The 15,498-nt window shown below is 39.5% G+C and overlaps 1 protein-coding gene across 1 annotated transcript in view; it reads left to right on the plus strand.

Moving 5' to 3' along the window:
- COPB1 (COPI coat complex subunit beta 1) overlaps positions 1-15,498 on the plus strand; it is a 39,739-nt gene that overhangs the window by 12,878 nt on the left and 11,363 nt on the right. Inside the window, exons 4-14 of the mRNA XM_032767126.2 lie at positions 5,672-5,841; positions 6,566-6,680; positions 7,841-7,933; positions 8,509-8,646; positions 9,665-9,784; positions 10,599-10,706; positions 10,805-10,951; positions 11,609-11,754; positions 12,996-13,092; positions 13,757-13,917; positions 15,101-15,221. Of these exons, the coding sequence (XP_032623017.1) occupies positions 5,672-5,841; positions 6,566-6,680; positions 7,841-7,933; positions 8,509-8,646; positions 9,665-9,784; positions 10,599-10,706; positions 10,805-10,951; positions 11,609-11,754; positions 12,996-13,092; positions 13,757-13,917; positions 15,101-15,221 (1,416 nt within the window). The remainder of the gene's footprint in view (positions 1-5,671; positions 5,842-6,565; positions 6,681-7,840; positions 7,934-8,508; positions 8,647-9,664; positions 9,785-10,598; positions 10,707-10,804; positions 10,952-11,608; positions 11,755-12,995; positions 13,093-13,756; positions 13,918-15,100; positions 15,222-15,498) is intronic.

Raw genomic sequence — 15,498 nt, forward strand, 5'->3', positions numbered from 1 at the left:
TCGAGCTTACAGAGACCTGAAGAACTCTATGTAAGCTCAAAAGCTTCACTCTCTCACCAACAGAAGTTGGTCCAATGAAAGATGTTACCTCACTCACCTTGTGTCTCTAATATCCTTTGTATTTAATCAGATTTAGCCTGTGAGCTAGTTTTCGTCCACTTGCTGGAAGTTCCAGGAAATAGCTCTGTCCAGATAAATGAAAGAGGCATACACCTGAGTGTCATCATAGTGATTTTACTATTTCCCTCCGTGATTTCACAAACACTGAACAAAAGAGGCCTCAATTTTGCACCCTGTGGGATTCCATGGGTGAGAAACAATGAGACAATACTGATTAGTATGATAGACAGTGGCCTCAGCACATTCATTGCCCAACTGTTGTCAAAAATGTTTTATAGACATTGCAGAAAAGAAGTTTTAAGAAGAGATAAGAAAGAAAGCAAGGCTTTATGGGGGATTCCTCCCATACAAAGTGGGAGCATGAGAGAAAGCATGAAAGTACTTGTTCAGAAATTTAACAAGTGGGCAGTGAAGGCTGGCATCATTGGCAGAGCAGAAGTGGGATGCCATCTCAAGATCAGTGGCATAGGCCTAATAGACTCAACCTATATTTCTGACCTTTATCTATCTTTTTGGGGAGATTGACTGCTGAGATTAATAGATTCTGTGCCATGTCCAGGTTTGAGACCCAACTGAATATGGTCAAAGAAAGGAGGATATTGGGTGCTGCTAGATTTTGGCATTCTGTCACCTAGCCCTCAGAAAGAGTTTAGAAATAGGGCAGAAATTGGCAAGTTTGTTTGAGCAGAGACCAGACCTTATAGTGTTTAAGGGTGGTCACAATTGCCTTTCCTCAAGGAGGCATTAATTATCTCTATCAATAAAGAGCACAAACATTTTACACTAGGAGGGTCATAACGTCAACTTGTTGAATGAGCATTTCTCTTCCAGTGCGTTTGAAACTTGCTGTTCTGAAACTGTTGGAAGAGAGAGTACATTCATTCTTTTCTGCACTGATGCTACTTCTTTGGTGCCACTGAGACTGTCCTGAATCTGATTAACATTATCCTTGAAATATAGTGAGACCTTCACTATCAGAAACATTTGACTTTGAGATCTAGTTGACATTTTGGAGTAGTATAATGGCATTGCTAGACCATACGCTTTCCAATGAAATCTTCAAATTATGAAAATACGGATAGTCAGTTATTTTTCCTAGGTTTTTTTAAATTGCCATTTTCAATCAGAGTAATGTAGTAATGTAATGAATCATTCAGCATGGTTGCCACTGGGTCTGAAACACTTTAGGAATTTGCTTGTTTTTGTTGATTAGGAAAAATAACTACATTGGAATCCTACAAATAGCAGTAAAAGCTTAAAAACTTGCGCCCAAAGAGTGTAGCAATGCCACACAAGTGTCTGAGTGTTTTCCATTTATAACAAGTATATTCCTTTGCAAATTTGAAAGTCCCCTTCCTGTTTGTTTGGTGATGCATGCAGTGGTCTCAGTGATTCTCTCCAGATTGCCATGCCTGCTCCATGCACCAAGTGATCCCCCGCTTGGAGCGATGCCGAGCTGCTGGACCACATCGGCATTTGGGGAGACGAGACTGTGCAGTCCCAGCTGCTCTCCAACCATAGGAATTATGATGCCTATGGACAGATTTTCACAATGCATGATAGAAAAGAGCCATGACTGGGACACACTGCAGTGTAGGGTAAAAGTGAAGGAGCTGCGGAACGACTACCACAAGGAGTACTACTGCGGGAGGCAGACTGCCACTCCGGTGCTGCACCTACAAGCTGCTGGTTCTACACAGAGCTGGATGCGATAGTTAGTGGCAACCCCACCTCCACTGCGAAGGCCTCTGTGGATACTTCATTGTCTCACGTGCCAGTCAAGAGTGGACTGAGCCAGGAGGAGGAAATCTTGGATGAAGAGAGGGAGTGGGGACCCAGAGGCAGAGTATGCATGCAGTCAGCTCTTTTCTACTCCAGAGGGGCCTAGCCAGTCACAGCAGTCAGATCTTATCAAAGCGCAAACAGGAGAGGAGGCTCCTGGTAAGTGGATCTGATTTGGGGAATTGCTCAAGCAATTTGCTGGGGGCAGGAGGGTTGCAGAAAGCAGGTTTGTCTCCCACCACATGCCTATTCTGAGCGGCGGAACAGGCTGTTGATAGACTCCGTCACTTCACGAGAATCTCCCTCAGAGATCTCCAGGAAACTCTCTTGGAGATACTGGGCAATCTGCTGCCGCAGGTTCCTCAGCAGAGCTGCTTTGTTGCTTGCCCCATTAATGGTAACTTTCCCAAGCCACTGTGCCATCACAGGGGGAGGGGACAACATCGCTGCACAGAGGCAAGACACACAGAGGCTGGGGTGGAAGCTGCAGGCTTGGAGAAGACCTTCCCTTGATTCGCTGCTCACCCTCACCAGCGAGATCTTCCATAATGATCGCATCCTGTAGAAAGTGTGGGGACAGGAATGATTATCAAGCCTCCCCTACAGTGCTGGCTCTCCCCAAGAGCCATGTGCCCAGCGTACAGCAGGGTCTGGGAAGAGTAATTTTCCCTGCCCCTGTGGCTACTCACCACTTTGGGGGTCTTCTAACTCATGTGTGCTTGCCTGGGGACAGCCAGTTAGTGACAGGTGTGTGACTACTGGCTGTGTTTTAAAGCAGCGAATCAGTGTTGTCTATGTTACAAACACTACTGCTTCTGCAAAATGTTGCATTTAAACTTCAGAGATGACCTTGGGAAGCCAGCCTCCCTTACTGGCAGCAGAACAGTTGTGCAGAATTAGAAAGTGGCCAAGAAGAACTAAGAAGGACTCTCTCCGTGAGGTTATGATGCATGCTGCCACTGAAAAACAGAAATTGGAGTGGCAGGACAGCAAGAAGAGGGACTGAAAGGAGAATGCGACACACTAGAACACGTGTTCTTAAACTAGGGGTCGGGACCCCTCAGCGGATCATGAGGTTATTACATGGGGGTTGTGAGCTGTCAACCTCCATCTCAAATCCCGATTTGCCTCCAGCATTTATAATGGTGTTAAATATATAAAAAAGTATTTTTAATTTATAAGGAAGGGGGTCATACTCAAAGGCTTGCTATGTGAAAGGAATCGCCAGTAAAAAAGTTTGAGGTACCGCACTAGAAGGAAGCCACGAAGTGGCTCTTAAACTATATGGAGTGCCAAGTGGACACATTCCAGGAGATACTAGCTCTTCAAACCGAGCGGCTCTGTGCCCGCCCTCCCCTGCAGCCGCTGTCACAAAACTCTTTCCTATGCACCGCTGCCCTGCCAACACACTGTTAGGAACCTCCTGGCTCCACACACTACCCACAGCATTCTGCTCCTCCCTCCTCACAATCCAGCAGTGTGGACTCCCACTCTCCACTGCACTTAACACCCATCCCTATGCAGTTTGGCCCTGCTGAAGTACAGCACCCACTGCATTGTACTCCAAAGGAGAAAGTTGGGTATGATCCCTGGACATACACAAATCTGTAGCTGTCCTGGGACCCCTCCTCCGGAGACTTTCCCTTCCGCCATCCCCCTCCCTGCTGATGTATTTTTGTCATTTGACTCTCTCCTCCGGTTGTTGTCTTTTAATAAAATAATTGTGTTGGTTTGAAAGCAATCTTTATTAAGTGAAAGCAAAAAGAGCACTGCAAAGCAACATGAAATTATGTTAAACCCCCTTATTGCATCATGTGCACCAGTCATCACCTAGCATTACAAGCATTGCAATCCTGAGCATAGCAGCAAATATTAGTGGCTTTCAGCTTCAAATTGCTGCCTCAAGGCATCCCAGAACCTTATGACCCTGCACTGTGCCCCTCTAATAGCCCTGGTCTCTGGTTGCTCAAACTCAGCCTCTGGGCGCTGAGCCTCTGCGGTCCAGCCCTGAGTGCAGCTTTCACCTTTCCCTTCACAAATATTATGGAGCGTGCAGCACGTGGCTGTAAGCATAGGAATATTGTCATCAGCCACGTCCAGCTTCCCATACGGGCATCGCCAGTGGGCTTTTAAACGGCCAAATGCACACTCAACATTATTCTGCACTTGCTCAGCCTGTTGTTGAACTGCTCCTTGCTGCTGTCAAGGTTTCCTGTGTGTGGCTTCAGAAACCATGGCATTAAGAAGTAGGCAGGGTCTCTAAGGATCACAGTGGGCATTTCGACTTCCCCTACGGTGATCTTCTGGTCTGGGAAGAAAGCTTGCAGCTTCCTGTACAGGTCGGTGTTCCGAAAGATGCGTGTGTCATACACCTTTCCGGACCAGCCTGCGTTAATGTCTGAAGCACCCAAGGTGATCCACAAATGCCTGGAGAACCATTGAGAAATACCACTTCTGATTAATATACTCGCTGGCGAGGTGGTTTGGTGCCAGAATTGGAACGTGCGTGCCATCTGTTTTCCCCTCTGCAGTTAAGGACGCCCATTTGTGCAAAGCCATCCACAGTGTAATGCACATTGCCCATAGTCACGGTCTTTCGGAGCAGGATGCAATTAATGGCCCTGAATGCTTCCATCAACACAACGCAAACATTTGACTTTCCTACTCTGAACTGGTTAGCGACTGATCAGTAGAAGTCTGGAGTAGCCAGCTTCCACAGTGCAATCGCCACGCGCTTCTCCAGCGACAGGGCAGCTCTTAGTTTTGTGTCCTTGTGCCGCAGGTCTGGGGCAAGCTCATAACACAGTCCCATAAATGTGGCTTTCCTCATGCTAAAGTTCTGCAGCCATTGCTCGTCATCCCAGACTTGCAGGACGATGTGATCCCACCACTCAGTGCTTGTTTCCCGAGCTCAGAAGTGGCTTTCCACTGTGATCAGCACCTCTGTGAATGCCACAAGCAATATCTTGTTGTAGCTACGTTACGTGGCAAGATCAATGTTGCACTCCTCTTGCCTTTGTAGTTTAAGGAATAATTCCACTGCCACTCATAACATGTTAGTCAGAGCAAGCAGCATACTGGTCAGCAGTTCGGGATCCATTCCTGCAACCTGAAAGAGGCGGGGCGCACAGTACACAAACAGTTGAAAGATGTCGCCAAATGGGGATGGAAGCACAGGGATTGCTGGGATGCAAAGCAATGCATCATGGGGCATTGGGACTGGACCCAGCATGCCCCGTGACCCCCTCTGCCTTCCCACAAGTCTTAGCAGCAAAAGAGAAAGAGGTACTCTGTGGGATAGCTGCCCAGAGTGCACTGCTCCAAATAGCGCTGCAAGTGTGAACATGCTGTTGCACAGGCAACTGTCAGTGTGAACACACAACACCGGTTTTCCGTCTGCGCTGGCTAAGCAGCGCTGTAACTTTGCCAATGTAGACATGCCCTTTATGTTCTGGTTACAGACATTCTGATTTCCCTTATTCCACTTTCTCCACTGAAGAGAGAGAGAGCTGTTATCCCACATGTGGTAATGGTTTTAAACCCCCTAATGTTTCTAGGGTCATGAAGAATTAAAATATATATATATATATATAGGGAGTAAAATAAAATAATCTTTCCTGTATCTCAATGCAGTTTAATTACAAAATTGAGAGTTTATCAGTCATTTTAGCTCTTATTCAGAGGGCAAATGTTTAACAGCAGGGAAAATTGTAAAGTGGTAATACTTGGTATTTCAGCAAACACTAATACTTTACTTTTCTTGTTTTAGGATCTTCAGCACCCCAATGAATTTATCCGGGGCTCTACTCTTCGTTTTCTTTGCAAGCTGAAAGAAGCAGAATTACTGGAACCTTTGATGCCAGCTATTCGTGCGTGTTTGGAACATCGTCACAGCTATGTGCGCAGAAATGCAGTCCTGGCAATCTACACAATTTACAGGTAAAAATTGTGAATTATTTAAACCTTTGGACCTCAAAGGCCCAGGCTAATGTCAGTGGATTTCACCTGGGAAGTCCCGATAGAAAAGAAGTCTAATATGAGATTCATTTGAATTTTATTTTAGATCCTGCTCAATTCAGTAGACTTAGAATATATAGTGCCTTTTACCATTACAGCTTTCTCAAATATAACTAAGGCCTGATCCTGCAAGCCACTTTGAGTGGGCAAACCTCTGCACCTGCCCAGAGCACCACTGAAATCAGCTTAGTTTAGGTTGTTGGGAATGAAGATTGTACAGCTGCTATGAATACATAGAAAGTGGGACAACTTTCAGCTAATTTAATTTAATTTTTTAATTAAGTAGTACAACATTATGATTTAGTTATATATGCAGAAGCAGTAATGTGAAAATTGTTCTCAAAGGAAAACTGTATTTGTGTGATTGAATAATATAAATAAACTAAAATTAAACCAAAACTAGTCGGGGGAGTGGTCTTAGTTACCAGAGTAACAAGCAGTAATTCATTAAATATGAATGTGTATATTTCTTACATCCATTCACTTTTTAACATAAGTGCACAAAGATTTTTGGACAAAAAAATGAACATCTTATCTATTAACACTTCATTTTAAACATTTGTATAGAACACATGCAGTTAAGTATTTAGCTATATCATTCTGTTTACCTTTCTTACGTTTTTTTTCCAAAATATTTTTTTAAAAGAAACTTTGAACATCTTATACCTGATGCTCCCGAATTGATCCATGATTTCCTGGTGAATGAGAAAGATGCAAGCTGCAAAAGAAATGCATTTATGATGCTAATTCATGCAGATCAGGTAAAATTGGTTGTCCTAATTCTCTTATGGTTTTGATATTTTCCTTAAAATTATTTTTAAACACCTAGTTAATGACTGACTAGCCTGTTGTTTGATTTGTTGGTGGTGTAAATTATCAAGGTACTTTTGCATAAAATAAGTGCAATTTAGTTAGTTCTATGAAAATTTTAAACTAGAACTGAAATATTTTTAAAGGTTTAATTTGGTAATAAAAAATACATGGTACAGAAGTTTGAGGTGGGAAAGCTCTCAGATCATGCAAAAGAATAAATTTTTGAGAGGTATCATATGCTTAGTTTCCCTGGTTATACCTTGGCTGTTTAACTTGGGGCAGAGGTAGCTGAATGTTCTATTTTGACCGAAGATGGGTTCCTGTATATCAGAATGAGTTTACACGGGCTTCCAACATTATTTTTGGAGGAACAGCTTAATAAATAAAATGTTAGTTTCCCTGGCTTCTGCAGTTCTGTCCCTCTCTGTTGCTGGGGATTTTCAGGATTTTTAAGCGTGTGAAAACTCTAAATGTAGAGTTAATGGAGACATTTGTAAACAATTGGATATGGCAGATCTTTTAATACAACAAGTATGCCTCCCTTCCTCCCTCATGTAAAGACTATTCATAGATTTGTGAGTATTTGGAAATGTTGAAGAAGAAGAAGAAAGCTAAGTGAGGACTTTACACCTCTCTGTTTTCAAACAGTGCCGTCCCCTTATGTGGAAGGGAGATACACTGGCACTGAGAGGCATAATCATCTTTAGCCATGTGAAGATTTGCCACATTACTTACCATTTTGTAACTTATATTAGCTATTTATTTCTCAAATAACATCTCCAGACTTGGCTCAGAAACCTTTTCCCTCATTGGCTCAAAAATTGAAATATTTGTTATGCAGCAATTTTTTGGTGGTTTTGACCTATTTTCCTGGTTGGTGGCAACAAATAAGAAACTAACTGTGTGACGATAATGCTCTTTTGGACCTAAATGAATTCATTATTTTGTAATTTTGTATATTGTTTTATGCGCTGTTCTAAAAGTGTTAAGTTGAATGTAGCAGAAGGAATAATCTGTGCTTTTAATTTTTATATTGTGATCACTTTAAAATTTGTATTAAAATATAACACTTAAAACAAACCAGATTACTTGTATTTTATTTCCATAGGATCGAGCTTTGGATTATCTGAGTACCTGTATTGACCAAGTCCAGACATTTGGTGACATTCTTCAGCTGGTTATTGTTGAACTAATTTACAAGGTATGGAGAAATGACTGCAGTCATTTAAATAAATGTGCATTTTTACTCTATATTGAAAATATACAGTTCAGAAAGGTTGGCTGGATAGTGAGATGTTTCATAACTAGAAATCTAGTCTTAAGTGAGTAGCTAGTCCATTTGGAAATGATGACTCATTGTTTAGCTGAACTGGATATAATTTCTCTTGAAAGCAATGGACTGGTCAAGCTTAGAAGGTGCAAGCTAATGCAATGAAATTTGCACACATCTGATTTGCTTTAACCTGGTCTGGGAATAAGTATTTTTTGTTTTCTGTGTTTTTTCCCTCTTATGGAGTACTCCATAAGACTAGCTAGTGCAGGAAATTCTTTACAAGTTGAGATCTTAAGAGGTGTATAATACTCTCTCGCTTCATATTGCCTGGTTCCTGTCAATCTAGACTGAGGGGCTCTTACCCTCAAACAAAGTCATTCCTGCTTTTCACTGCCTCCTGCAGCGAGGTAATTAAGGAGATAAACTAGGGTTCTTGTATTTTTACAATAGCTTTTTATTTTTCTTCACTATACTTTCCATCTATTGTTGTTTTTTTCATCTAGGTCTGCCATGCTAATCCATCAGAAAGAGCTCGATTTATACGCTGTATTTACAACTTATTGCAGTCATCTAGTCCTGCAGTAAAATATGAAGCAGCAGGAACACTAGTTACACTCTCCAGTGCACCAACAGCAATTAAGGTATTGCAGTGATTTATGGTGTTTAAGAATGGTTTAATAACTTGTCTGCATTACACTGGGTTAGCCATATATTACAATTTAACATGTGTAGATGTCTGAAAGATTGACGTTCTTTGTCGCATGACTGTTTTGACACTAGACAAATGACTCAACCATCTTGTGAATATCACCCTTTTCAGTGGTTGGCTTACGTGAGCCTCTGGATGTTTGTCACTGGCCAGTAGGAAATGAGTTTTTGGTCTCTATCCAAGTGCCATTGGACAGATGTAAACATTACACAAACCACCTCCACAGTTGATACTAACATGAAGTCGTCTTGGCGCTCTGAGCAATGAAACCAAATACTGAATAGTTACAGACTAAGCCCTGTTCTACACTGCTGAAGTCGACATACTTAGGTCTACTTACCGCAGTGTCTTAAGTATGGGTTACCCATTTGAGTGAAGCTTGCAGGATTGGCCCCTTAATGTGCAGCTGGGCTTATATTTTGTTTATTTGATCTTTTTGGAAGAGGGAACCATAAAAACAGACCCTATCTTTAGCCTGTAAAATTTGTAGTTTGAGTATAAATCATGTTATATGGGCTGGTGAGATTACCTTTGTAAGCTATAAGAACAAAGCTAATTTAGATGAGCTTCAATCTCACCATTGCCTTTGCAACTTTCTGGAGTTGGGTGCTAGTAAAAAAAAAAAAAAAAATAATTCTGGGTATTTCTTGCCAGCGTGTCTGCTCAATAGGTAAAACTGCCTTGTAGCATAGAAAAGGCTACCAATAATGCATCATCAGGTAAGCCCTAAATTGGAAAACTGTTCCAGCAATGAATTCCTAGAAAACTGTTCAGCTGCCTAGTTCCTCTTACTTATTATTAAAATAACCCTTCTTACGTTTCTAGAGTGTGTTCCTTCATTGGATTTCCCCCAGGAATTGGTGTTTCCTATGAATAGTTGTTCTTATCTTTCCCACAGTTTCTAAAAAATTTTGAAAAAATGCTTTCACTCTTTTTTTATTATTATTTAGGCAGCAGCTCAGTGTTACATTGACTTAATTATTAAAGAGAGTGATAACAATGTGAAACTGATTGTGTTGGATCGCTTGATTGAACTGAAAGACCATCCTGCTCATGAACGAGTATTACAAGTAAGTGCCCTACTGTTGTTGTTTTTTTGTTTGCCCTGGGAAAATCTATTTTAGATTTTACTATAACTAAAATAAAAATTAAATTCTGTCACTATGGTAAGAAAAAATTATGTACTTTCGACATTTAAAATAATCGGCGTGTTTATAAAATGCTGCTGGACAGTATTTTATGTTTAGGTCTAGTTTTATTTGATACCATGAGAACTAGCAGCGATAAACAGGACTGGCTCCAGGCACCAGCGCAGGAAGCATGTGCTTGGGGCAGCCAATGGAAAGTCCCTCTTGGAGGGAAGGACTGACCGCCGAATTGCCGCTGAAGAATGAAATGGCGCAATAGAGCTGCTGCTGAAGTGCCGCCTATCACGGCTTTATCTTTTTTTTTCCCCCCCCTTCTCCCCATGGGGCGGCAAAAAAACTGGAGCCGGCCCTGGCGATAAAGGGTGACTTTTTTTTTGGAAAACTTCAGTGATTCAGTTTGTTTGAAAAATACTACATAAAATTACAGTGTATTAGACAAATATTTTGAATTTCCTTAATGAACAGCCAGGGTTCAGATACTAATCTCAGAACAGGAAAAAAAGATAAAAAATCTTAATTGAGACTAAGAATCATTTTATCATTATACTTTTCTGTCAATATGCTATATATAACTTACACGTTTTTTGAACGATCTCTTCAGTAATTCTGTACTATAGCTTGGAAATTGTATATTTGCACAAAAAAGAAAGAAGACTTAATTAAAGCAAGAAAATTATTTTTTGTCTGACTCAATGTTGGTTTTGAAACTTAATTTAAGTGCGTTTATTGATTTCAGGATCTGGTTATGGACATACTGAGAGTGCTGAGTACTCCAGATTTAGAAGTGCGCAAGAAAACCCTTCAGTTAGCTCTCGATCTCGTGTCTTCCAGAAATGTGGAAGAGGTAAATATGTATTTTTTTTTTTTTTTTGTGCTTTAATTCTAGCTTGTTCTTCAGTAAAACATGTGGTTCAGTTGAAACTTATTTGATGTGTTTTATAGCTGGTGATTGTTTTGAAGAAAGAAGTGATTAAAACAAACAACGTGACAGAACATGAAGATACTGACAAATACAGGCAGTTGCTTGTTCGGACACTGCATTCCTGTAGCGTTCGGTTTCCAGATATGGCTGCAAATGTTATTCCTGTGGTATGCAAATATTTAATTATATTTACAGTAAATGTGTTTTAACTGATCTCCAAGATCCTTGCTACTTTCTCCAAGAAAATAACTGAAGCTTAGATCTTACCTTTTAATATCTTCTTTGTAAAGGTATTGTTGTAAATTATACTACTATTCCCCTAAAAAGTTTAGGGCTTCTTTGTCATTTGCCGGTTATCCATCTTCTGTAAGTTTTATTTATATATATATATATTACTGTTCTTGATGAACACAAACTGGAAAATTGTTTTTTTTGTTGTTGTTGTTTTTTTAATCAGTACACACTAACCCATGCAAATAGAAAAAATGTTTCAAGGTGCTTATTTATTGGAATGAACAAGTTTTGGTTGAATAAAGTATGAAGGCATGAATTCTTTGATCTCTAGGGAACAAATATAAAAGATACATAGTTTGTTCTCTTTATTCTTCTGAATTAGTAGAGAGCTTTGGGGTAGCTCAACTTAAATCGGTTTGGCATCAGTTTGCAAATGACGGGCAAAATACTACATTCACCTTTGTTTCTTGTCCTTGTCCCTTCTGTTGCTGTTCAGCACTTGGTGCTGTAATAGTTCTTGTAAAGGTTGTGACCGTTTAAAGTTATAGAACTCTGCTGTTTGAGCTCGTGTTCACTCTTGTTTGTCCTAGTTGATGGAGTTCCTAAGTGATAATAATGAAGCTGCAGCTGCTGATGTCTTGGAATTTGTGCGTGAAGCAATTCAGCGATTTGATAATCTCAGACTGCTTATTGTTGAGAAGATGCTGGAAGTCTTTCATGCCATTAAAACTGTCAAGTAGGTTTAAAATATTTTTAAAGAATACACTGCACATTAACTAAATTTATGAATTCTCATGCACCTTGAAACTGTTTGAAAGGGGAAATTAGATGAGAGAATTTTATCTTGAGCAAACTTCAGACTACAGACATTCCCTACTTAAATTGAATTTATATTTGCCAGGAAATTATTTCTGGGGAATTTCTTTCCCTCCAAATTTGTTTGAAAAACATAATAAATTCATATCACATTGAGTGAGGAACATTGACTTAATAAATTAATAAATCTCATTTTTATGATGCAATTGTTAGTTGTTTGCTTTACATTTACTAGACAGCAGCATTGATGATGAAGCCTAAATCTAAAATGTTGTAATCGTTAAAATAACCTAGTGTTGCCAAGGGATGACCACAACATGATTTAAAATGCATTTGATTTGAAGGAAACTAGAAATCGCTTATTGTATGTTATCAGAGAACTCACTGTAAAAGAATTCCAATCCACATAGCGGAATATGAAATAAGTGGTGGCTGCAAGGAGTCCACACTTCCTTTGCCAGGCACTAAAAGTTTAGTATTCTGATGGACCAGGAGAGCTTCAATCATAGCAGAAGTAATCACGTTTTTTCTATGACATTATACCACTTTTATTATTGTGATACCTAGTGCACATCAGAATCATAACTTCATTACAATCCAGATAAAATTGTAACCTCCTATTGGGCAGAAGATGGACTAAATTGAACAATTGGGGAGTGTTCATCCACAATATCTGTTTTGATTAAAATATTCCTATAATATATTTTTCCTTTGACCTGATAGCGGATTTAAAATCTGACCCAATTTCAATGTGTGTGGTTTATTAGAAACATTACAACTGACCTCATAATAAAATAGTGGTTCAGCTAAACATTGTGAAGTGTTGGAATTGAATTTACATGTATTAAGATTAATGTAGCTAAGAATAAATCCTTAGCAGAAAACTCTCCTTGTATAGTTATTTTAATTTGAATATTGAGTTTATAATTATACAATGGGATAGGATAGCAGTGCCAAAAAGCTGATTGTCTTGACCAGTCATGTTATATTTTTTAGCTTGTTGCATACTGTAAGCACAATGTATTTTTTTTCCTCATGCTGTAACTTATAGCCCCATGAAGCTGTTCAGTGTAACCCTTCCTCATTGTGCATTAGAGCACAATGGAAGAATAATTACCAGTAGTGCTTGAAAACATGTCTTAATTATGTTTCTTATCTCAGGATTTACAGGGGAGCTTTGTGGATCCTTGGAGAATATTGTAGCACAAAGGAAGATATACAAAGTGTAATGACAGAAGTCCGCAGATCACTGGGAGAGGTATGTGTGTATTGTCTAAAAACTCTTCCTGCTTTCATTTCTATATTTTTATATGTAATGTATTTTTCAAGAGAAGATTTAAAAATTGATATAAGATGCAATAGTATTTTGAGCTTCAAGACTTTGCAGGCTCTGTCATGTGTAGTCTTACTCTAGAGCAATAATTATTCATGACTTCATGCATCATTTACTTCTGATAAACTAGTAAATCATCATCATCATACTCCAAGGAAGCGATATCTGATTATCTGATAATCTTATTGTCAGAAGGGGAAACAAGAATCCTTATTCAGAAAGAATACAGCGAATTTGAAATTATAGGGTACACATTGACTAGTGTGTGTCTGCTTACGAATGGCGAGTACATGAGGTTTTAATTTGTAAAAGGCATCCAAGACAGTTTAGTGGGGGCAAGGCTTATTTCTGTTTTGGAATGAGCTCCTGGATACATTAACGCCCCCGTCTAAAAGAAATTTTTAAAAACAGTCCAAATTATTATGCTGTAATTGACCTATCCCTGTTTAAGAGGTGGAGAAGTGACAACACTTCTATGAAAAAAAGGCTGCTTTCCTTAAAACAGAAAGATTGTCTTTATATTCAAATTCTTTACTGAATTCTTTGTTAATTTAGCATATATTTAATGTCTCCTGTTGTTCATTGTCAGATCCCAATAGTGGAATCTGAAATAAAGAAAGAAGCTGGTGATCTGAAACCTGAAGAGGAGGTGACTGTGAGTCCAGCCCAAAAATTGGTGACAGAGATGGGCACCTATGCTACACAGAGTGCCCTCAGTAGTTCCCGACCTGCCAAAAAGGAAGAAGATAGGTAACTAGGCATTTTATATTTTATTAGTGGTAGCTACATTAAAAATGGTTAAAATACTAAAGCCTTTCCAGAATTCTTCTCTGTCTGAAAAGGAACTTCTGCATGTATTCTCCAGCTAAACATTTCTTCCTAGGAGAGGGTTTTGGTGTGTGTTTGAAACATTCATTGCTCTGTTGCCCCTCCATATCCTCCTTACTTATGTCAATCTCTAATAGCAAAACTATCACCCTTTTAGTTCTTAGATGTGCAAACAAAACAGAGTGGATTGATACTAGGCCAAAATGTGGCACTGTAGCTGCAATAAAATATGGAAATTGCCACATTTTCTAGTTGTTTCCGCTTTTCCAGAAAACAGTTCATTTAGGCTGAAACTCATTTTTCTGTGATACAGACTGATCTAGTTTAATATTTTCTTTTAATCCTGGGTTGGTCTGTAGCTTTATGATGTGGACTGGCAGTGAAAATATGAGTTTTTTCCTCTCTTACATTCTCCAGTTTCTGTCTTCTCGTCTGTCATTCTTTCTTTTCCTCCATTTCTCCATAATTTTATCCATAAGTCTTAGTATTATTTCCTTTTCTGTTTTAGTCTCTCCCTCTCTGTTCAGTGCTGAGTTAATACCTGAGCTTTATGGCAAAGACCATTGCCCTATTGAAGGCTATTATCTTCCAGATGATACTTAGACCACTTGTTATCTTTAGTCAACACATGGCACTTCTTGTAAAAGTATATTTGTTAACTCTGATGTACTGGCCAAATTCCAATTCGGGTAAATTACATTCTGTCTACCTAAATTCCCCCTGCAATTTTAATTGGGTATGGTGTTTGTCACTTGTTACCTAATTTTTTGCTTAATGTTCCTGTACTCTGCTAAACAGTTGCATGTTCTGTCTCACTAGTGGGTGAAATGATTACTATATTCTTATATACTTCACAGTGAGTTATTTTGTGGCTTAGTTAGCTCATACTGGTACAAAGCCGTGAGATCCTTTGATGATAAAAGTGAAAGTTGTCCTTTGTTCTTTCCACTTCCCGTCTCACTGCCAGTGTATGTAAAACTTCACTTAGTCTCTGAGACCTTCCAAACTGTCTGTACAACACTGGTCTCACAATATGAGAGCTAAAGTAAAATGTGAAAAAAAGGAGGAGAGAGAAGGAACACCCCATGATTGACTTTCTCTGCAGACCTCCATTACGAGGATTCTTGCTGGATGGGGATTTCTTTGTTGCTGCCTCCCTTGCCACAACTTTGACTAAGATTGCTCTACGCTATGTGGCTCTTGTTCAAGAAAAGAAGAAACAAAATGTAAGTCACACTTCCTCTGGCAGGTCTTACAGGTCTGATGATAAGCTTTTGAGGAAGGCCCAAAAATGAAATGCTTACGTTCCTTGAGTGTTTGATGATAATTAATCTAGTCCCAGATAGAATCCTAGACGAATCATAGAATCATGCGGTTGGAAGAGACCTCAGGAGGTCATCTAGTCCAACCTCCTGCTCAAAGCAGGATCAACTTCAACTAAATATTTCTTACTACTTTCCGACTGGTATGACTGGCAGGTCTCTTGGGTTCTAAGCAACAAGT

The sequence above is a fragment of the Chelonoidis abingdonii genome, chromosome 4, assembly GCF_003597395.2.
Source record: "Chelonoidis abingdonii isolate Lonesome George chromosome 4, CheloAbing_2.0, whole genome shotgun sequence".
NCBI lineage: Eukaryota > Metazoa > Chordata > Testudines > Testudinidae > Chelonoidis > Chelonoidis abingdonii.